We start from the raw sequence: 24,506 nt of genomic DNA, 5'->3' as shown, positions 1-24,506 counted from the left end.
ATAAAACCGTATTTTCATGTATAAACATAGAGTACCTGTTATTTATTCTGTGAACAGAAGGTCTGTGTTGTATCCAGAAAAAGGCCTGAATAGAAAAGGATACTATTTCGTGAAGGATGCTGTGATTTAAGAATTTTTGTTCACTCTAAAATATGAAGTAGAATTCCTAAATCATAAGGAATATCTATTTATCAACTTAGCCACTCAATTTGAAGAAACGTTGAATGTGGCAAAGCTCACAGAAGTGTTACACATTGTGAGTTGGACACATCTATGTGACACTTTTTAAAAAAAACTTTGCTATGCCAAATACATCATGATGCATTACATTAAAATATTTTTTTAACAATGAGCTAATAATGGAAATTTCTATACATTCCTATCATTTCAAGCTGGATAAAACTGAGGTACTATACTCATTTCATCAAAAGTGGTCTATCCTGTGCTTTTCAACACCACAGATATCACATTCTACAAATTACAAAGGTGCTTATATATTTAACTTGAACTGAACAAAGTGAAATTCCCAAAAAAATTTAAAATCTAAACATCTTTCTATGTAGTAATTTATAATTAATCATACACTAACATTGTATTTTTCACAGAACTTCCATATTCTTGTACTGTTTGCAATTTTATGTGAAAATGACAAATAAAAATGTTTCAAATGCTCAGTCTCCTCTAGATTCAAACAAAATGTAGTCTAGATCTTTAATAAATTAAATCTTTATGTCTTTGATTTGGCATTACTTTATGGAGAGTCATCTCAAATCTCACCCAGAAGTTTCATGTAGATATTGCAAAATAGGGAGAGTATATTGAACTATGAGGAATTCCACAAAGAAGAATTTCTGGGATACATTTTTCGTTGCCATAAATTCTAGTTGGGACCATTCTTAATCACCTGATACCATCATAATACTGAAAGCCAATGAGGGGTCAAAAATAATATGGATGGACACATCATCTCCATCCTTCTACCAGAGGTTATCCACAATTGTGATCAATTCTGTCTCGGTCTTATACCTAAGCCTGCAACCTGTGATAGGGGTCCAGATAATTTGCGGCACAACTACCTTCTCAATAGAAGAGAGGATGAAGATTACCCAATATAGTCAGGTCTAGCAAGATTATTTTGGGGAGGGAGAAGACCACCTCTTTTTTCAGTGTTTGTGGGACCCCCCTCCTAGATCCAACTACATGTCTATTAACCCATAACAAGCTCTAGAGCCCAAAGTGAGAGGCAGGATGCAGTGGAGAGTGTCTCTGAAAGCCACCAGAGTATAGCCAACCATAGCTATTCTACTACCCATTCTAGAATTCTTGATTTATACCACACCAATCTGGTATTTTGTAGCAGCAGCAGCAGCCGCCAAAATCCCAAGCCTCTTAAAACAAGGCTGGGAATTGGGGTAGAAAAGAGGGCTCCAGAATGTGGAATAGAAAACAAAACCATGTTCCCCAAAAGATATTCTGTAGCAGCATGTTCCATGTTCCCCAATCTGGTATTCTGTAGCAGCAGCTGCCGCCAAAATCCAAAGCCTCTAATAAGTCTGAGAAGAATACAGGTAGAATACAGGGTTCTAGAATGCGGAATAGAAAAGTTATTTCTCCAAAATAACTCTTCATAATGGTGGTAAAATAGCTATAGCTCTAAATGGAGATTGCCTTGCAGACACAAACTAAACCAGCAATAAGGCTCACCTCAACATCTAGGAGACCATAGGGGTTGGTTGTGAAAGCATCCAGTACCTCAAGGTGCACTCCTCAGGGATATCTGTTGATACCTAATCTTCCATAGCCACCTCCACCAGCAAAGGCACATCATGGCCTTCTCCAGTGGTGTAAACAACTTGTATTATACTGCCTGCTGCCAAGCAGCTCATTAGTACAAAATAAAGGCAGAGACCCAATTCAACAGCATTAGTCCCAATTTATAGCAGGAGGCCTACAACCAAGCATTTTCCGCTTCTGTTCACTTGTCACTGAAAGGTCCAACATAGGGCAATGCCTGTGTTTGCTCAATTGAGGCACAGTTCTCTTTCTGTTCTGTTCCTCAATCTGTTCCTGCTCACTGCAATCCTTTTTCAACATATTAAGGCCTTCAAAAATTTAGGCCCAGGCGACAAAACATGTTGAGCTGTTAGGCACCTTAAAAAGCAACAACAACAAGTTTAATCACCAATTACATAAAAAGTACACCACCTTAATAATCTGCAAATTACACATAGCATGCAGCATTTTCAAATTTGTTTCACATAAAAAATTAAAAAATATACTCCAATTTCCATTTATGTTTTACTTAATATAAAAGTAAGAGTGTAAAAGATAACAATGTATAATACCAAATTTAAGAAAATAAAGGAGAATAAAGGTTAAAATTATAGTAACCAGCTACTGGAAGCAAACTAGTTATTATATAGCCCTTCTACAGGAAGCCTTTCTAAATATATTTCAAATAATGTAAACCAGTGACCTAACATTTAGGATTACTTCCTTACTCCCTTAATAGTTGTGTAATAAATATTATTTAATATCTGTTCTCTAAAAAACAAAATCTATTCTGAAAATAAGCCCTAGAATATTTTTACACATGCAGATAAGATAAGCCCTACCCCCAAAAGAAGCCATACTTAAGAGCCTATGAAGCCGGCCAGTCGGCTATTTCATCTGGCTGCTTGCAATGCCATGGTCACAAGGCAAGGGGGGAGGTTGAGCTACCCTATGTGCCCCACACCGGTTTCCTCAGAACTCCCACATCCAAACCATCCATGCCCTGACACCTGCCTCATGGCCGCAGCACCAGCAGCCATGTGTAGCAAGAGCCCATGTGGCCGCTGGCCCACTTCTGCTGCTTGCTCACAGCCACAACAGATCAGGAGCCCGAGTGGTTTGTTGGTGCTGTGGTCGAAAGATGAGGCAAGTGTCACGGTGTGAATGGCTTGGCTGCGGGGGCCCTGAGGTGTGGGGCAGCTCCACTCTGCCACCTTGCCTTGTAGCTGCAGCACCAGTGTGGTATTTGGCCTCCTGCTTAGTTGCAGCCGTGCAGAAGTAGTGAGCCAACAGTCACACAGGTTCCTGTTGAATGGGCCTGCTGGAGCTACTGCTGCGAGACACGACAGATGTCAGGGCGGAAGTGGTCTGACTGCAGAGGCCCTGAGGTAAACTGGTGCGGGGCGCATGGAAAAGCTCCACTCTCCCTGCCTTGTGACAGTGGCACTGGTGCGCCACGTGGCCTCCTACCCTGCCGTGAGCAAGCAGAAGTGGGTCTTTCATATATGAAAAAATACACCCCCCCAAAAAATAAGCCTTAGTGCTTATTTTGAGGTCCAAAAGAAAATAAGACTCAGACTTATTTTGGGGGAAATATGGGTAGTTGCAACAAATGTAAGGAACAACTAAAGCCTACAGTTCCATAATCAATTTTAGAAAAGTAGAGGTAATATTTTTAAATGCAAATACTTTTATATTCTCAAAATATTGAAAGGCCAAATAAAAGCACGTAGCCATTGTCATGTTCCATTTCAATTTTTATTATGGTTTTATATCAACTATATTTGTTTAGAAGAATCCTTTTCTGAATATTCCACAAATATTCGTTCAAGCACACTCTAGTTTTAAAGTTTATGGTGCTTAATCAGGCCATCACATTTATTCATTCAGCTTGTTCAGGAAATAGAAAGTAAACAGAAAGGCTACATTTCATGCCATAAATAAAGCAATGTGGTATTTTAAACTATAGATTTATTATAACATAATATTTCAAAGGCACTAGTATACTTTCATAAGATTCATCAGTTATTCTGCAGACTGCATTCATGTTTCTGTTTCATATTCATAATCACAGGAAAGAAGCAGTTGAGTAGGGGCTAAATGGCAAAAGTAAACAAACAAACAACCATAAAATCAATCTTGCAATCAAAATCAACCTTCAATATTCAAAATATTCTCCACGAAAAATTTCTATACATGTCAACAGACCAGAATCAATCCACTGATCTTTTTATGCAAAATCTCTATAAGTTAAACAAAAAATATGATTGAGAAAAAGTGTCAATGTCAAAACAGAATGTTGTGCAGTGAAAAATTATTTTTCCTCAAAGTAAATTTTTTTAGCTTATACCGCTTCACATACTTTCTGCAGGACTGTCAATGTGTAACACTGCAAAAAATAAAATAAAAATAAAAAAATCAGCGATTCAATCTTAAAAAAAAATTCTAATCTTCAAATTTAATTTTCTTCCCTTGGAATGCTGTAATTTGAGATATTTGCTCTCGCATTTTTCTGCTTGCTTCCCATGATGGATGAAGGGGTTGCTGTGGAGGCTTCCTCTCAATAGTATGTTTCACTGCCGAACTTTTAGACATCCGTTTCTGTGGGTGATTTTTTTCAAAAACTGTCCAAAAATTAACAAACAATAAAGTGTAAGTAACTCAATCAGTTATTTACTCAATCAGTTATGCACTCAATCTTAGTTGCATAATAATTTCAAAATTTAGAAGTGTTTTATCCTTGGAGAAATTCAATGTCGTTTCCAACAGGCTTTATTGAAGGGAGATTCTGAAAGATCTCCTTTGAATAGAGACTGTCAATGTGGTGGAGAAATAATTGAGACAATGAAATACATTATTTTATACTGTCCTCCCTGCACAGACACCCAACTATTATCAGCTCCATTCTTTACTTAATACCCCGGCTGTTCAGATTTCTTTTATCTTAATTTGTTATTGTCAGACAAATCAGATTTTATTTCCTTGATTATGACTAAGTACTGTTACACAGTTTGTAAGGTATGCCATTTTTTTCTGAGTCTTCTTAGATACTTCAGAACTGTTTTTGTTTTTATCCTAATTGTTATATTCTTGTTTCATTTGCTGTCTATGACCCAATAAAAATGGATTAATTGACTGAAAGTATAAGTAACTTTTCACATACTATACATTATGCTATATTATAAATTGATGGTAAACCACATAAATTCATATTTATTAAGCAGAAACAACGTTAATATTGTTAAACACATCCCAGGTTTTAGACTGTTAAACATACCAATACTTAAAAAAATCAAAGTCCATGATGAATAAAAACATTAACTATATAGTTAAGGCAAAGCTAGATTTCATTGTCCGCGAGTCCAAACAAATGTCAAGAATATTACTTTAGTATTCTCACTTACTTGCCCTGTCTCTCATATAATGGCCTCTAATATTCCTAAAATAAAAAATACAAGAGTTAACATTGAAAAAAGACGATAATTTCAAGCAAAGAACACACTACTAGTGAATAAAAAAATGAATCTAATGTACATACCTAAATGCATAAATTATTTACATAAGTGTGTTTGCATGGCCAAGCTAAGCCAAATATGACTTAATTTCTATAATGTTTCCTATAATTAAGCTAGATTCTTCTTAATCTGTTAATGGGTGCTAATAAGATCCAGTTTCTCTGAATAACCTTCAATATGAAAACTGACTCAATAACTAGGAAGGGATCATGTAAGGCAGACAGTAGTGGAAACACATAGCCGAGCTTAGAGAATTGATGCAGTTTTACTTTGTTATGGGGGGGGAAAACATAGAACACAAAAACACAACTCCAGGCAGAGCTTTTTTACCTTGAAATATGCAGCACATAAATTACAGGCATGCATTTAATGACATGTTTCTTTGATAGTAGCTCCTTAATGCTATGTTTATTGGGCCTAACTAGAATCTGTCTTCCCACTATAACCCTTCTGTTTCCTCTCCAGGGACTCGGTACACAAATTCAGTCCCAACGAAAATAAAGGAATTTTACTTTTGTCCCAAGGGCATAATTTGTTTTTGCTACATGCTACATTGAAGAGATGGGGGAAACCTCTAGGTCTTGTGTTTGATTCTTAAGATTGAGGAGGACACTATTATCTTCCATTTCATTATCAGAAAAAACTAAATTGTTTTTAAACTATTGTTTGAACATTTTTGAACACAGTTTCAACAAATCATTGATCAGATTTTCAGTCCAAAACCTACCTTCTCACAATTCTAGGTTCTTTGTTGTTGGACAATGAATGATAAAACACAGATTCTAGCTTCCCTGCTTTTGAACTCTGGTTGCTGTCTTTTGAATTTTGGTCTAATAGCCTGTCACATTGTGGATCCTTTGGGTTTTTTAGTGGCATAGCTTTAATTTTTTGTTTTGTAGGTTGTGAAGCATTAGCCGCTCTCCTTTTTTTCATTCTCTTTACTTTGCCAATGAAGAAATCATCATTGTTGTTACTTTCATCAGTGCCGGAAGACTGATTATAGAACCTCTCTTCTGTACTGTCATCAAAACGTTCCTCCTTTCTAATGTCCTCACTTTTATCCATATCTTCATCAGAGTCACCTACTGTCTTGTTCACAATGTCATTCAAATGTACTTTTTCTTGTGAATATTCGGAGTTTCCAATTTGATCCTGATGGATTAATTTGTCATTTTCTGTGTCAGGCACAGCAGAAGTGAGTGAGAGACATTTTTTCATATTATCTGCCATTTTCTGTACTCTACTCTCAAAAATATGTTTTTCCCCCTTATCAATTTGTGCTTTTTCAATCGCCTTTGTTTTATCTTGCGATTCAGCTTGTTTAAGTATTTCGCTACTAACAGAATGCTGGGTCTCCTCAGGATGCTTATTAAGCTGCTCTTCCAGTTTTTGTTCCGTTGAAGAAATAGCTCTAGCTGGCTTCTGTCTTGCATTTTTAAAGTCTTCCACCGCAGCTAGGAAAAAGAAACCCAGGTTTGATTTTTTTTTAAAAGCAACAACTTGTATATAAGCACAGCAATGGTAAAGAAGTTATTAAAACAACCCTGCTATCTACAAGTGTAAGTAGTTTACAGCTCTCCAAAATCTTTATTTAATGAACTATATGTCTTTTGTACTGTGTTACATTCACAGTATTATTAGGGATTTCAGAATCCTTGGTTCTTTTCATTAGTTTCTAGTTTCACAAGGAAGAGTAAGAATGTTAATTAAAAGTTTTATAGTTTATTAATCTTCTACTAGAAGATATACATGCAACATTATGCACTACTTAAAGCAGCTTTATTTTTACACAAAACACTGCAACTATTTGGATTATATGAAGTTGGGGCATCAGCTAATTTTCTTGGTGATTCTGGAGTTCTTCCGCCTTTCCTACAGGTGAACAGAATAGAAAAATATTTAAACTGCATGGCAACTATAAATCTTCTTTGAAGGCTAATAACATATAGACATATTGCTGTATGGTTTAAGATATATTCAAGTAAGAGACTGCAAATTTAGAAAACAATCTTGTACAAGATGAGTTGGAGTGAATTCTGCTTACCTTTAATATTAGCAATTTTGGTCTTCAGTAATGGATGAGATGCCAATCTAGCAATTGCTCTGTCTCTTGCTGTTGAACTGGGCTATATTGGGAAAATGAAAAATTATGTTGATTGAGAATATAGTAACAAAACAGAAAAATACAGAAAGAGGTCATTCATTCTGCAAGAATATTCCTTGAAACAAGGGTGTATTGCGAAGCTCAACATTAAGATGAGCGGCTTTTCTCAAGTATCATCTGAGTCTCTTTCCCTCCACTGAAACCACCTTGCAAAAGGGCTTTGCAACCGGCACCAGCAGGATTCTAACCATCCACATGAAGCACCAGCTCCTCTCCCCATCGACATGGTACCTATTTATCTGCTCACATGTAACATGCTTTCTAACTGCTAGGTAGGCAGAGACTGAGAAGAGTGACAGGAGCTCACACTGCTGTGCAGTGCTAGGACTCAAACCACTGGAGCAAACACCATCTCCAGCATCATTAAGCCACTGAGCCACTATCTTTATTCTGGCTTTGTCAGACGTCAACTAGAAATGTGAAGCGTTTTGGTTCTATGTCTCTCCCTGAAACTCAACTGAAAAGAATCCTGACATCTATTCAAGAACATCACCACAACAGACAAAAGCTCCTTGAAATAATTTCTTTGTATTTGTATTAGCTATTTGTACTGGGGTCACAAAGATATTGTGTTGCATGGATTTTGTCCATGTCTGGGGTTAAAGAAATATTTTCTAACACTATGCATGCATCAAATAATAATAATTGCTCACAATCCAAGCATTGTCTAATAAGCTCTTGGGTTTCAGATTATTCTTATAGGTTGCAGTAACAGAATCTTGAAAGGCTAATTATGTTTTCCCTTCCCTTTCCCTCCTATACCCCAGGGAATTAAAGGTGCAATCTGTTTAATTTTCTTCCTAGTGCCTTCATTTTCTTGACTTAAAACATATCCTTGTAACTATCACTGCAGTGTTTTTTCAAGGCCATCAGTGGCTGTCCATAGCCGGAGCAGGATATATAAAATGGGGAAATTTCTCCTACTTGGGCAAGTTGACGTGGACATCTTGCAGGTTATGGCAAGGGAAATATTCATGCAGCTTCATCAAAAGGTTTATATGCAGATGAGATGATCATCAACAGAATTGACACACTCAGGGAATCTGAGCTTATGATCATAGTGAAACTATAGACTATATAGTAAATAAAATATATAATGAAACTATAGACTATAAAAAAACAAAACATTCAAGTTAAGTATTGTTCCATTTAAATAGAAATCCAAGACAGGAATATTTATAACTAACTTTTTCTTGAACTAGTTTTGCTAAAAGATATATTCTTTGGCATGAGAGGAGACACTAATTAGGCAAAAAAAATTCCACTGCTCTGAAAATATTTTAAGAGCACAATTCAAATATACACATTTTCTGAGGTTCAGAGGATGTATTCACGTACCTTACTGGAACAGAATTAGTCATAGCAGGCAAATTTTACACTTCCATGTAACATTCTCTCATCACCAATGTTCCCAAAGTAATCACAGCTATTTCTGTTTAAAGTTCACATCTGTTTGCCATGGAAATTTATCAGGAAACTGTGGTTTTATACATCCACAGTCGTTTCCACTTCAGCCAAGATCAAAGAGCTCTTTAAAATCTGTAATACCTATATCTAAAATACTAATCTTGTATTTGTGGAAAAAGAATATTTAGATATTATTACTTTGACATCCAGGGAACTCTGAGTAGCATTGGGAGCTGGCTGGGAGTCGAAGTCCACACATCTTAAAGTTGACAAGTTTGAAAAACACTAACTAAGTAATGGTATTGCCCTAAAAGTGTGTAGAATTAAAAGCACAAACAGCAAAACAAAACAAAACCAAGTCCCCCAGTGAAAGCTTCATCTTCATATTGCAAGTATTTTAGATGCAAATATACAAGTACAAAGCAAAACCCACACCTGTGATAGAATTCCATGTTCATACAATATAAAGTGTATGTACAATATCAAAGATTACATTAACTCAGTAAGAGCTGCTAAGCCACAAAGACTTGGCTATTTATTTATTTATTCATTCATTTAATGGCTTCAGGATTATATATACATTTCTTTTAAAGAAAAGAATGTAAAGAGTTTATTTAAGTAATCACGTGTTTGGTTAATGCATTAAAAAATGCCAACATTTTTCAAAGCATTTGAAAAATAACAAAATAAATTTCCCAAGTTAAGAATCTTAATCCATAAAACAATACTGTTTGTGAGACTGCATTCCTACATTTCTGAAATCACTTGACAAACAGTTCGCTTTAATGCTCATTGAAAAAGTGCATTGAGATTGAATGTACTGTGATACATTGCTCGGTTTTTAAACAAATGTGTTAATATATTGTTGCTAGAAAGAGACTTTACAAACAAAAATACAACTTTTAAGAAAAGTTGAAAGCATCATACCTTTTTACAGATAACCGCAAAGTCAATTTCTCTCCCAAGTGCTGATTTGGTAACCTGATCAAGTTTTATTTCCTAGAAAATATAACAGAAGTGGTTACTTCCTCCATGCATTTCTGGGAGTAGTTTCGGTGCAAGAAACAAGCAACACAAATGTCACTTTTTTTTCTTTTTTTTTTTTGTTCAGGGGGGAGCAGTCAATAGAGTAAATAGTTAAACATAAGTACAGACACAAAAAATGAAGTAAAAATTATGAAAGCAAAAGAAAAACCACAAAAAACCAGTAATTATTTGTTACAATTATTTCCTACTTTTCAAACTAACAACTCGCAGAAATTCAAGCAATGTAATTCATTGCAAATAAAATACATATTACATTCGAAAAAATTCAGGTCCTTTCTTGTAGAATGATAATGGAGAAGTAAATAGAATTGGCTCAGATGAAACAGGATTCAAGAATAGACCCTGCCTAGTTTAGTGCAACTAGTGAAAGTAAACATAATTGTGCTTGTTTACAAAGTAAAGCTTACATTTTAGACCAGGTGCTGATATGCTAGGCCAAGTGCCAAAACGGGAGCACGCACAAACATTTTTGGCCCTGATGAAGATCCGCGGTCCGGAGCATCTGGTCGGTTTGGGCACATGTGGCAGCAGGGCATCATTTGCTGGAAGGCTGGCTGCCCTGCCTGCTGCTCCTTCCCCAGCAGCTGCCACTTCCAGCCAAGACGCTGGAAGAGGAACTGCTGGCGAGGAGGCGAGCTACCTGCAGTTGCAGTGGCTGCCCAGTCGCTCCTGCCCTTCCCCCTGTGGCTGCTGCTGCTGCTCTTCTGGGGCTGCGCGGGGACCAGCCAGCTCTTCTGGGGCACCTGAGCCGGCCAGGCACTCCAGCCCACGGATCCACATCTATGCCGCGAGCTGAAGCCACGCAAGTAGCCCGCTCAGGTGGGGAGGGAGGGAAGCCCTGGCTTGCCCTTGCCACCGCCACCCCCTTATCCCTGGCGTCTGTCACAGTGCCACTTCTGGCTGGCTTGGGAGTGACTGCGGTGGTGGGCCTGTCACTACTGCCCTTCCTGTTGTGGCTCCCGCTGCTGCTGTTCTTCTGGGGCACCTAAACTGGCCAGATGAGCCATGGGCTGGAAGGCTCGGGACCCGCAAGAAGCCTGCTCGGGTGGGGAGAGAGAGATCTGACCACAGCTCTGCTCTGCTCGGAAGGGGCAGCCGGGATCTCCTCTCTGTGCCTTTGGACACGCTCGGCCGCACCTTTATCCACTCCTGATGACCTGTAACAGTTACTGGGGTAGTGGATAGCAGAAATGCCAGGTAGGAGTTAGGCATGCTGACACAAAGGCATGAGACCACAGATACAACATTAGGGACAATAATTCTAAAAAACAAAACCAAGCCAAAAAAAATAGACAGTGTCTTCTGCTAGTTCTTTTAACCAGGGGTCCCTTACCCCCAGGCTATGATCTATTCAGAATTGGGCTGCATGAGAGGAGGGTCAATGCATACATGCAGCTCCACTTGCATGAGTGGCACCCCAAAGGCTTCTCTCTTGAGTGAGTAGAACTGTCCTTGTGGCCTGCTTCCTTCTCCCCATCGGTCGGGCAGTTGGGCCACCAAGCGGCCTGCTCCTGTGGAACTGTGAGATCAGAGGCTGAGTGGGACGAGTGCAACCTGTTCAGCTTGCTGACTCACTGAGGCTGCCTACGCAGGACACCTGATCCATTTTTGGAGCGTTGGGCAGCCTCAGTGAGTCTGAAGACACATGAGACCACGCCCCCAAAGGCTTCTCTTTTCCACACCAAAAGGTTTTGCAAATGGACAAAAGGCTTTGGGGGAGGAATCTTGCACTGCTTTAGGTCTCAGCTTTTGGCACAGAGGAGCCTGAAGGAGCGCGAAACCACACCCCAAAGGCTTCTCTTCTGTCTTGTGTGAGTGGAGGTGTGTGTGCAAGCACATGTGCACTAGTCCACCTCAAACAGCCAGGTTACCCTATTCCCTCCCCACAGCCGGGCTGCTAAACTACAAAGGTTGGGGATCACTGTTTTTTGACTACCTTTCTATAGTATCTCCATTTATATTTTTACATTAGGCTCTCAATAGAATTTTTTTTATGGGAAAGCTAATTCTGTGATAATTATGAATTTTATCTGAAAAGGTTTTACAAAACTATAACAGTTGCTTTTACAGCTTTGCAAACAACAAATTCTTCCCCAGACTAACAGTTTTTCAAAAAGTCTACTTAACATATCTTGTGGCACATATTAGAAGTAGGCATAAAGATTATTTAGTAAAAAATATTCTCCTAGGTTGTCTTCTGGGTTATAGTGCTCCATCTACAGCTGCTCTTAAATATTCTAGCAGTATGCCATTTGACTTGTAGTGTCAGCTTTCTCTTCCATAGAATTTTTGAGGTAGTACAGAGTACCATTATTAAAACAATATGGAGGCTACCCACTAGGATCACCTATAACATCTTCCTGTCAATCTGGGTAAAGTTTCTTCCTGTACTTTTGCTAAGACTGCATTAAATTGTGTTGCTAAATATTAACACAGAACACTACTATTCTACTAGTAAAGCAGACATCACTTTCAGCTTAATGGCTTTCACAATTAGCAATGCTTTTTCCCTGCTATATTAAACTTTTTCAGATGCTTTGACCTGCATTTGGCTATGTTGCATTTTGACAACGGAAAATATGTAAACATATTCAAACAGGGTACTTTCCAAGAATTATATGCAACATATAACAAGCTTGGAGACATTGTATTTTAAAGACATTTGCAAAAAACATATTGACTTGCTTCATAAGAACTTAGGAGACTAAGCAAGGAACTTTCAAAATGTAGAACTGTAGACAGGATGAGAATAAATGATGGTGTGATGCCAAATTAGAGAAATGGTAAAAGAGCTCTATTGACTATTGATTTGCGAGTGGCCAAACTTAATGACTTTGGGTTAAGCACTTTGGGACTTGAATGTCTATGAGAACACTATTGTTAGTAAAGCTCTCCCTTCCTTTGCTAACAAAGCAGTTTTAAAATACCTTCCATAAACTTTTTAAATCAAAGAGTTAATGTCAGACATCATGGTCAGATAAAACAAGAAGATGAATAGAAGAATCTAAAACATCTTCCATGGGCTATGTTGTAAAGCTATTATCTATTTGCCTTCCGGTCAGAGCAAATGCTTGGAACAACATATACTAGTAAAAGGTGTTTTATTTCCAGGATTACCAGCTGTCAGAAATCTTTGGACATATTGTGGCACAGAATAGTTTTGATAATAATACTCATTAATATTTAATTCTTTAGAAAAAAATCTAGTTTTATTATAGAGGCAAAACCTTTGACTAGAAGGGGTGGAAGCTGAGATTATGCCTTTAAACCAATTATGTAAGTAATTATTATTTTAAGGATTTTTCCTGATTTCAAGTTAAATTTGAGCTTTTAGTTCACAACAGTGTAGCATTTTCAACAAGCACTTTGAATGGCTCAATATGAGCCAGACACTTTGACCACTTCAAAAGCCCAAGATGCTTTCATATTGAAATGACAAAATAAACTCCATAACATGTTTCTATCAAAAGGGCAGGAAGTTTTTTTTGAAGTGAACATTTTGGAATAATTTAAATATGATCTAAAGAGTTGGAATCTTCAACAATGCTCTATCAATGGCTCCAACTCTTAAAAATATTAAAATGATATGAACAGATTTGCGATTAAAGTTATCAATTTTTTTAAATATGAATTTATTGGATTCCCTAAATAATGAATTTAAAAGGAAGGACATCGATGTTTCCTATTGGAGGTGTAAAAATGTGATATTGACCCATACAATATGGTTCTTTGTTATTTTTTTGGAATGGTATTTTAATGCATGTAAGCAGACATATGGATGGAGCATGGTAACCTAGCAGTTGGCTTATAAACCAGAAGGTTGGCAATTCAAGGCCCAAGCACCATGTGATGGGATGAGCTCCTGTCCTTGTTCCAGCTTCTGCCAAGCTAGCAGTTCAAAGTGTGGAAAAGCAACTAGTTAAATATGCACTACTTCAGTGGGAAGATAACTGCATTCCCTGTGCCTTGGCATATAGTTATGTTGACCACATGACCATAAAAGCAACTTCAGGCAATGCTAGCTCCCTTAGCATCAACCGTTAGAGGCGGACACAACTAGACAGGAGAAACCTTTATCTGTTTTCTTTTTAAAAACTTTATGCAATCACCTTTAAATGTTAAAGATGTCAACGTAGCATTAAATTAGGTACCAAATATTTTGGAACTTGTTTGTCAAGAATTATGACTATCATGCACGAGGAGTGGTTAAAAGAGTAATGTTGAAAAATTAGAAAAGTGGCATTATTCCAGACACTGAAGAATAGCTTTTTGAAATAATTTCTTATCTGGCCTGGAAAAGGCAGCATTCTCCACTAATCAAAGGTAAATAATAATAAAGGATGAGGCAATATATTCTACTGTGACAAAGCTGTTATGATAGATTGCAATAATATTTCTCAATATGCTCAATATCTTCCAAGTCGTTCACATACTAGTTAGGTTAAAATGTCACTTCTTTATAAGGTAATGAATTGCTAAACAAGGAAAAACAGTTATATTAACACCATTTTCAGTTTTTAAAACTCTGCTATACTTTTAATTTTAATGCATTGCAATAAAAAAACTAACCTTTTTAAAAAAACAAGTACTTACTGCAGTAAGATATACTTATTAAAATCCAACAGCAATAAGAATCTAAGTGCAGCTGGTGAATCACAGCAGTTTTTCAAATCTTTTCCAAAAGCAGCACAGACTAAATCCTGAATGGTTTTTTGGAATCATGTGCTGCTTGAATACCTGCCATTTTGCCCAGCATGCCATTCTGCAGCCAGTAATACCAGAGACACGATCCATCTCCAATGCTATATCAGCATGCTAGAAAATTTAAAAATAAACCAATAACCACTTGGAGGTAATGTTCAACATTCACCGAATCTCAGAATTCTCTGGCAACTCCATAAAATTACAGCATACAGCTGTAAAATGTTTCCAACCTTGAAAAGTTTTTAAATCATGTCCTGATCTTGAAGCATCTGAAATGGTTGTTTCAAAATCAAACAATTTTGAGATAAGTTTGTATACAATGCATATACTAAATGCAGTTTCCATTATCCATCTAAGAAATCTGAGAACAGGAATTATGTTCATCTGATCACATTTTACAACTTTTATTCAGACCTCTTTACCAGCACAAATTGAAAAAGGAGATGGTTTCATGAATATTCTTGTGTCCCTCTATATCTTCTAATTAATACTCTCTTAATAGGTGTTAGTAGAGCTTTGAAACTTTTTTCAGTTCAATGACTACAGTTCGCCCGTGAGTGACATGATGGAGTATACACCAAAAGTAGTATACCAGTGCAGATTTTAACGATAATTTAATGTATTTTTAAAGTTAATTAAAAATTGCACTGATTAAACAAAATTCATAATCACTGAAAAAAATTGAAGTTTGATTTTGAAAGAGTTCTAAGGGCTGCAAACCTGTTTTTTCAAGAGCCTCTGGCTACAACACCTTCTTGCTTTGAAGATCATGAGACGTACTGTAAGTTATTGTGGCACCAAACGGGGTCAGAAACCCTACATAGGTTTTTTCATTCTTAACGTGATGTCCAGTTATAGTGTGTTACGTCCACCCGAATGAGAAGTTCGGCGCACCACTCAGCCGGGGCCTGCGTGCCCTGTGGCCGACCAGCCTACCCAGCCACGACCATCCGCGGCTCCTCCAACTAGGCCTGACAACATTGACGGGTGTCTCCGCCCCTTAAGCTATGCAATCCTACCTCGGCCCACTCCACACGGCTCCGGGTCTGGTCCAGCCCCTCCGATATGTCACTGTAGCAGGACACATCCTCCTCCTTCGGTAGATGCCCCAGCACTGAGGAGATCGCAGCGCGTGTGCAGACAACCAGCGTATCTGCGGGACTACGCATGCGCTATCTGGGGGGAAGGGGTGTTACGTCCTCCCGTGCCAGCTGATGGGAGGGGCTGGAACAGCCGGCATCCGATTGGCTGTGCCAGCTGGAGGGAGATGCGCCGGTTGTCTATTGGCTGGCCAACTGACAGCTCGAGTATATAAAGAGCTGTCAGTTGGTCAGGAGCTGTCCGCGTTCTGAATCCTCCAAGTTACTAGACCTGTTACAAATAAACCGGAAAAAAACGTTACTGTTGCAACGACAACTCTCGCCTCGTTATTTAAAATAGTGTTACTGTAATACCAATGTTATTTTATTTTATTTATAAAATTTATTGGTTACCCATCTTACCATAGGGAAATTTGGGTGGCTTAGAGTTACATCTTAGTTTTTAAAAAAATGCTAAAATGAAACCTTAAAACCAAAGACACATGGGGAGGGTGGGGGCAGAATTAGTAGGAAGTGGGATCTGTTATTACTCAATCAACCATCTCCATTGTGCTGATCTCCCACTAGGGCCCCAGCTGACTGGTACAGCCACTTCTTTAGGCCCTTACAAAAAGATAGGAGAGTTGAGGCCAACCTCAGATTGTGCGGCAAGATGTTTCAGAGGATAGGAGCAACAGCAGAAAAGGCCATCCTCTTCAACCCTGCCAGATGGAATATTTGGACTGATGGGACCAGCAGTATGCCTCCTCTGCTAGCATCAAGTGGCCTGGACCTATGCCATGAAGGGCTTTAAAGGTAATCACCAAAACAGTGAATTGTACCCAGAAGCAGACTGGTAATCAGTGTAGCTCGGGGAACAGTGGTGTCACAGGGGCCATTCTTAGGGCCACATTCTGCACCAACTATAGCTTCTGAATATTCTTCAAGGGTAGCCCCATGTAGAGAGCATTGCAATAGTCCAATTATGAGATGACTAGGGACTGAAAGACTAAGTGAAGAGAATCCTGGTCCAGGAAAGGCTGCAACGGACACACAACACAAAGTTATGCAAAGGCTCTCCTACCCGCAACTACCACCTATTCCTTGAACAGAAGTTGTGAGTCCACGAGAACTCTCAACTTGCAGAACAGATTTTTCTGGGGCAGTGTCATCCCATCAAGAACCAAAGGTGACAAAGCCCCAGATGCCCGTGTACCCAAAACCATTTCATCTTACCAGGGTTCAGTCGAAGCCTGTTATATCCCATCCAGAACCCCACACCTCCAGACACCAAAAAAGGGTGGCAACAGTATCACTTAGGTCCACAAGAGGGGAAATAAAGAGTTGGGTGTCATCAGCCTACAATATGTACCTCAATCCATAGTGACAGATGATGTCACCCAGTGGTTTCATATAGATGTTGAAAAAGAATGGAGAATGTATCAAGCCCTGCAGTACACTACAGAATAGCAGCCAAGGGCTGGACTTCCCTATCAATACCCATTGGGAACTTTCACAGAGAAAGAGCTGAACCAGCGAACAATAGTACAACAACCACCACCATCTAAAAACAGAATCTTAAGGTGCAATGGCTCAGCAGGTTGGGAGCACAATGGTTCAGAGTTAAATATGTTGAACTTGTCAACTGCAAAACTCGGCACAGCCCGTGTTCAAGACCCGAGTGCTGTGCAATGGAGTGAATCTCATTACTCGCCCCAGTTCCTGATCACATAGCAGTTTGAAAGCATACAAATGTAACTAAATAGGTATCACTTTGGTGGGAAGGTAATAGCGTTCCATGCACCTCAACATATATTCATGTTGGCCACAGATCATGGAAATGTCTTCGGACAACAATGGCTTCTTCAGCTAAGAAACAGAAATGAGCACCAACTCCTACAAGCAGACACAACTGGAGAAATCTTTATCTTTCTTTAAAACAGAAGAGAGTCTCTGCTCATAGGTTTAAATATCTGGCACTACAACAAATGAAAAATAAACTATATATTGAACTTTCAATTTAGTCTTAGGAGTAAACTCCACCAAACTCAGTGGGAACTACGCATAGGATCATACTTCATTAATACTGCAAATGTGCATTAAGGATTTTATATTGTGTACTTACTTAGCATTTAAGAAGTCACCAGGAGAAAATGATGTAATGACTTCAGACTAAACTCTAAACTGGAAATTATGATCTGAGCTTTTTAGTTGAAATCACTAAAGGAACTATTTCAAATAGAAGAATCATAATTTAATGTCTTTCCTTTAAGATGCAATCATCAATGCACAAGATAGTAATTTTGTGGTAATGTTAAAAACAGTAGTTCTTCAAAATGCTCTTTGCTAGCTACTGCAGGGAAGTAATTTGGCTATCAACTTTAGAAAAACTAAATTATGCAAAAGGAAAAAGCTAGATCATAACATTATCCAGTAGGGCAACCAGAGAAGCCAAAATTATAATGTTTAAATGTTCTATTTCCTAAAATACTCCCATTTTGAAAGTCAGCATTTATTTGGAATGGTATCTTCGCTTTTTCATTTAAGGTGCTGTCTTTATCATCTCTTTCAAAATCGCAGTTAGGATTTTGGAGTAGCAATTCTGGAGCGGCTTTCCCCCAGATGCTATTTTCCCATTTTGGCATTTTTCACAGCACCTCATTTCTTTTTCAAATTTTTTTTTTTTGGGGGGGGGGGTAAAAGGATCATTTTCATCCTAAACTTTTCCTCCCAAATAAACATTTTTTCAATCCCTCAAAGGTGTCATCTCTTCACTTGCTTTATCTCAAACTAATTCATTAGACAAAAAATAATTTATGACAGAGATCAATTATATGTATATATACCCACTGAAGTGAGTAGAGTAGTGTGTGTATCTGTGTTGTGTGTATATACATAAACGTATCTCTCAACTACCTTGGTTGATCTACTTATTGGTGGATTTAAACACTGATTCAATAAAGTGAAAATTATAGGGGCCACATAATAGAACACAATGTAAAGAAAACCAAAATGCAATATTATATACACATAATATATACATAAATACACATAAGTGCTGGAAGAAAAAAAAAGCTCATCCAGCAGGTCAGCCGCTTCATGCACAATACTTGAAAAAGAAGAAAGTCCTCAGATCTCTAAAGGCAGGCATGAGTTAGAGTATCCTCCTCCAGAAGAAAGAAAGATTTGATAAACTGTATTTACTACCTTTAATTTCTTCCTTTGATTTCAACACCTGACAGCCTAGATATGGTTGACTTTTGGAAACTTAAAGCTAGATTTAGATTTAGATTGCTTTTATTTATAGGCCACCCTTTTCCCTGAGGGGACTCAGGGCGGCTTACAACCTATAGGGAGGGGATACACGTAATGACATATGCAGACAATACACAATTAAAAATAGAAGCAACATTCATTCATCATTCGGGTGGGGACGGATCCCAATCTTTAACCCCAGGCCTGGCGGGATAGCCAGATCTTAAGGGCTGTGCGGAAGGTCTGGAGGGTGGTGAGGGTACGAATCTCCACGGGGAGGTTGTTCCAAAGGGTCGGAGCTACTACTGAAAAGGTTCTCCTCCGCATAGTCGCCAGTCGGCACTGGCTGGCAGATGGAACTCGGAGGAGGCCTAATCTGTGTGATCTAATCGGTCGCGAGGAGGTAATTGGCAGGAGGCGGTCTCTCAAGTACCCAGATCCACTACCATGAAGGGCTTTATGGGTGGTAAGTAGCACCTTGAAGCGCACCCGGAGATGAACAGGTAGCCAGCGCAGCTCGCGGAGGATAGGTGTTATGTGGGCGAACCGAGGAGCACCCACAATCACTCGCGCGGCCGCATTCTGGACTAGCTGAAGTCGCCGGATGCTCTTCAAGGGCAGCCCCATGTAGAGCACGTTGCAGTATTCCAGCCTAGAGGTCACAAGGGCACGAGTGACTGTTGTGAGAGCCTCCCGGTTCAGGTAGGGTCACAACTGGCGCACCAGGCGAACCTGGGCAAATGCCCCCCTGGTCACAGTCGACAGATGGTGATCGAAGGTCAGCTGTGGGTCCAGGAGGACTCCCAAGTTGCGAACCCTGTCTGAGGGGTATAATATTTGGCCCCCCAGCCTGAGTGATGGAACACTAGCCAAATTATTGGGAGGGAAACACAACAGCCACTCTGTCTTCTCCGGGTTGAGTACAAGCTTGTTAGTCCTCATCCAGTCCCTAACAGCTTCAAGACCCCGGTTCATCACGTCCACCGCTTCACTGAGTTGGCACGGGGCGGACAAATACAACTGCGTATCGTCCGCGTATTGGTGGTATCTTATCCCGTGCCTCCGAATGATCTCGCCCAACCGTTTCATGTAGATGTTAAATAGTAGGGGGGACAGGACCGACCCCTGCGGCACCCCATATGTTAGGGGCCTAGGGGTCGATCTCTGCCCCCCAATCAACACCGACTGCGACCTGTCCGAGAGGTAGGAGGAGAACCACTGCAAAACAGTGCCTCCCACCCCCACCTCCCGCCCCCACCTCCCGCAGTCGTCGCAGAAGGATACCATGGTCGATGGTATCGAAAGCCGCCGAGAGGTCAAGGAGAACCAAGATGGAGGCATGGCCTCCATCCCTGGCTCTCCAGAGATCATCGGTCAATGCGACCAAAGCGGTTTCTGTGCTGTAACCAGGCCTAAAGACGGACTGGAATGGGTCAAGGTAACTTGCTTCCTCCAAGGACCGTTGAAGCTGGGAGGCCACCACCTTCTCAACAACCTTCAAAGGGGAGGTTGGAGACTGGACGATAATTGTTAAGAACGGCTGGATCCAAAGATGGTTTCTTCAGGAGGGGTCTCACCACCGCCGCTTTAAGTGCGGAGGGGAAGAGCCCCTCCCGAAGGGAAGCGGTGACAACCGCCTGGATCCAGCCCCATGTCACCTCTCCGCTGTTGGCAACCAGCCAGGATGGACACGGGTCAAGTACACAAGTGGAGGCACTCACAGCTCTCATGGCCTTGTCCACGTCCCCAGGGGCAACATCCTGAAACTCAACCCAGCGATGGTCTGTTGAATTATCCTCTTGTGCCTCGGCTGGATCTGCAGGGGTGGAGTCCAAATCCGATCGAAACCGAGCAACTTTGTCCGCTAAGAACTGGACATAATCTTCAGCCCTACCCTGCAAGGGGTCCCCCGTATCCCTCCTATTTAGGAGGGAACGGGTTATCCTGAACAGGGCGGCTGAACGAGACTCAGCGGACGCAACCAAGGTGGCAATATACGATCTTTTTGTTGTCCTAAGAGCCCTGATGTATTCCTTGGTGCAAGTTGTTGAGTGTGCTCGGTTCGATTCGGATTTATCGGCCCTCCATAGGTGCTCTAGGCGTCTCCTCCGGCGTTTCATTTCCCGGAGTTCCTCGGTAAACCAAGGAGGCCTCCGGGATCCACCACCTCGGAGCGGCCGTAGTGGCGCAATCCGGTCAAGGGACTCCGATGCTGCCGAGTGCCAGGCAGCAACCAGAGTCTCCACCGGACTGTGGGCGAGAGTATCGGGAATAACCCCAAGCTCCGTCTGGAACCTCAAGGGGTCCATAAGTCGCCTGGGGCGGAACCACCTGGTCGGTTCCTCCTCCCTACAGTGGGGGTTTGGTCTCCGGAAGTCAAGCCTCAGTAGGCAGTGGTCTGACCATGACATTACCCCTCAGACCAAGATCACAAGTCCACTGCTCCGAGAGGAATACGAGGTCGAGCATGTGACCCGCTGAGTGGGTTGGGCCCCGAATTACCTGGGTCAAGCCCATGGCTGTCATGGAAGCCATGAACTCCTGCGCCCCATCAGAGTGTTCACCGAGCGAAGGCATATTGAAATCCCCCAGGACCATAAGTCTGGGGAACTCAATTGCTAGCTCGGCTACTGACTCGAGGAGCGAGGGGAGGGCTGCTGCAACGCTGTTGGGAGGCAGGTACGTTAACAGCAAACCCACTTGACCCTTGAGGTCCAACTTTACCAGCAGAGACTCACACCCGACAAGCTCCGGAGCAGGGATCCTACGAGGTGCTAAAGACTCCCGGATAACAATAGCCACACCCCCACCCCTTCCCTGGGCTCGCGGCTGATGAAGCACCTGAAATCCTTCTGGGCACATCTCTACGAGGGGGACTCCTCCCTCTGGGCCCAGCCAGGTTTCAGTAATACATGCCAGGTCTGCCCTCTCGTCTAAAATTAAGTCCCGGACGAGGGGAGCCTTGTGAACCACAGACCTGGCATTTAGCGACAACAGCCTGAGACCAGGGTCCTGATTACTCGCGCCATCTGGCCTCGGAGTGGAACTCATAGGGCCGGAAGGAGGGATCTCTGTGACGTAGCGAGCCCTCCTTCCCCGGTAATGGCCAGCCCTAAAGTCCCCGCCATATCTGCCCCTCCCCGTTACGACCGCAATGCTCCGACCCACTCCCATGTCCGTGGTTCCCTCAACCACCCCTATAGCTCCCGCGTTCCCCGGCAGGCCCTCCGAATCAGACAGACTCATTTACTCACTCAGACAATCCCCACGTAATAATTAAAACACATAAAAAATACAGTAGCAATAGGGTAATAAAAGTGGGCTATTCATTCAATCACAAACAAATCCCATGCACTCACCATACCAGTTAAAAATTGCGCGGTTAGAGTGTCCTTGGCCGCCAGATCAAAAGGCGGTTAAAGGGGCTGCCGAAGGTGTTAAGTCCGGGCTGCCAAAGATGTGGAAAAAGGCAAAGTCTGAGTGGCTGAGATGGTTGCAAATGGAGGGGGCAGGGCGTAAACGCCAGATTTTAACAAGCAATAGCTTCGCAGTCTCACCCCCACCAAGTCAGGATATAATCCAAAACAGAAGCCAACAACGGTCCAATGTTCAGGAGATAAAAATCTTATAAAACAAGTAAGGAGAGAAAAAGTAGCTGCTACAGCTAAATAGGTTCTGGGGTAAAAGAAAAAAAAATCTGAAACCTGTGTGAGGTAAAGCTAAAATTAGTAAATAACTTTAAAATAAATATCAAGCCTTGATAAAACAAATACATACTGGGGACAGATCCATGTTATAATGCGGAAGTGTCTTAAAATGAATATAAAACTGAAACCTGAAGTTTTTATTTTGGTATTATTGGGTGAGGGACTGGAAAAAAGATTTGGAGCTTTGTTATTGTATATGTTAAGCACAGAAATGGAAAGATATGTCAATCCCCACAACAGAAGAATGGATGGAAAAAGTGATGGAAGTAGCAGAGATGGCAAAATTGACTATTTTAATTAGTGAAAGAATATATCCAGCTTTGTTTCTACCTGGAAACCTGGAAATAACCAGGTTTTTTGGTTAAAAGTGCTGCTGACAAATATATAAAGGAATATAGATCTCCAAGGAAATATATACAGGTCAAACTCAAAAAATTAGAATATTATGCAAAAGTTCATTTATTTCAGTAATGCAACTTAAAAGGTGAAACTAATATTTGAGATAAGCCTCATTACATGCAAAGCAAGATAGTTCAAACTGTGATTTGTCATAATTGTGATGATTATGGTTTACAGCTCATGAAAACCCCAAATCCACAATCTCAGAAAGTTAGACTATTACATGCAATCAATAAAACAAGGATTGTCCATAGAACATTATCGGACCTTTGAAAAGTATAAGCATGCATATGTACTCAGTACTTGGTTTGGGCCCCTTTTGCAGCAATTACTGCCTCAATGTGGCGTGGCATGGAAGCTATCAGCCTGTGGCACTGCTGAGGTATTATGGAAGACTAGGATGCTTCAATAGGGGCCTTCAGCTGTTCTGCATTGTTTGGTCTCATGTCTCTCATGTTTCTCTTGGCAATGGATTGGACCATGGAATGCCAAGCTGCCTTTGAGAAGTTAAAGTTTGGAGTTTATTCAATTTGTAGGCCGCCCTATTCCCCGAAGGGACACAGGGCGGCTGAACAAAAGCCAAGGGAGGGGAAATTACAAAAAATAAGACAAAAACAATCGGACAATACGAACAATTTAAAAGCACAACAGACACAGCAAACTCGAGTAGGGGGGGGGGGACTCAACCCCAGGCTTGCTGGGACTGCCAGGTTTTCACGGCCGTCCGGAAGGCCCGAAGGGTGGAGAGGGTCCGAGCTCGTTCCCCAAGCGCCGGGGCAGCCACAGAGAAGGCCCTCCTCCGAGTAGTCGCCAGCCGACATTGGCCGGCAGATGGAATACAGAGGAGGCCTAATCTGTGGGATCGAATGGGTCTGTGGGAGGTAATCGGCAGAAGGCGGTCTCTCAAGTACCCAGGTCCAATACCATGTAGGGCTTTATAAGTAATAACTAGCACCCTGAAGCGTATCCGGAGACCAATAGGTAGCCAGTGCAGCTCGCGGAGGATAGGTGTAACATGGGTGTACCAGGATGCACCCACAATCACTCGCGCGGCTGCATTCTGGACCAGCTGGAGTCTCCGAACGCTCTTCAAGGGCTGCCCCATGTAGAGCGCATTGCAGTAGTCCAGTCTTGAGGTCACGAGGGCATGAGTGATTGTTGTAAGATCCTCCCGGTTCAGGTAGGGACACAATTGGTGCACCAGGCGGACCTGGGCAAACGCCCCCCTGGTTACAGATGACAACTGATGATCTAAAGTCAGCTGTGGGTCCAGGAGGACTCCCAAATTGCGCACCCTGTCTGAAGGGCATATAATTTCACCCCCCAGCCTGAGAGATGGAATACTGAGCCAATTTGTGGGAGGAAAAAACACAAGCCACTCGGTCTTGTCAGGATTGAGAGCCAGTCTGTTCACCCCCATCCAGACCCTCACATCCTCCAGGCACTGGCACTTCAC

At 41.1% G+C, this 24,506-nt stretch overlaps 1 protein-coding gene across 2 annotated transcripts in view; it reads right to left on the bottom strand.

Moving 5' to 3' along the window:
• Window positions 1–3,509: 3,509 nt before the first annotated feature.
• Window positions 3,510–24,506, bottom strand: part of SRFBP1 (serum response factor binding protein 1) — a 47,693-nt gene continuing 26,696 nt past the window's right edge. For both annotated transcript variants that reach the window (XM_014055994.2, XM_087715840.1), the window contains 5 exons: window positions 9,787–9,858; window positions 7,333–7,414; window positions 6,016–6,742; window positions 5,178–5,212; window positions 3,510–4,397 (listed from right to left, as the gene is read on the bottom strand). In XM_014055994.2, coding sequence (XP_013911469.2) covers window positions 4,219–4,397; window positions 5,178–5,212; window positions 6,016–6,742; window positions 7,333–7,414; window positions 9,787–9,858 — 1,095 coding nt within the window. In that variant the 3' untranslated portion in view covers window positions 3,510–4,218. The remainder of the gene's footprint in view (window positions 4,398–5,177; window positions 5,213–6,015; window positions 6,743–7,332; window positions 7,415–9,786; window positions 9,859–24,506) is intronic.

Source organism: Thamnophis sirtalis, unplaced genomic scaffold (genome assembly GCF_051295495.1).
Source record: "Thamnophis sirtalis isolate CommonGarterSnake01/CBP01778 unplaced genomic scaffold, rThaSir2_p1.2 scaffold_5, whole genome shotgun sequence".
Taxonomy (NCBI): Eukaryota; Metazoa; Chordata; class Lepidosauria; order Squamata; family Natricidae; genus Thamnophis; species Thamnophis sirtalis.
Note: the sequence above shows the minus strand (reverse complement) of the source record. Positions and strands in the feature narration are given on the sequence as shown.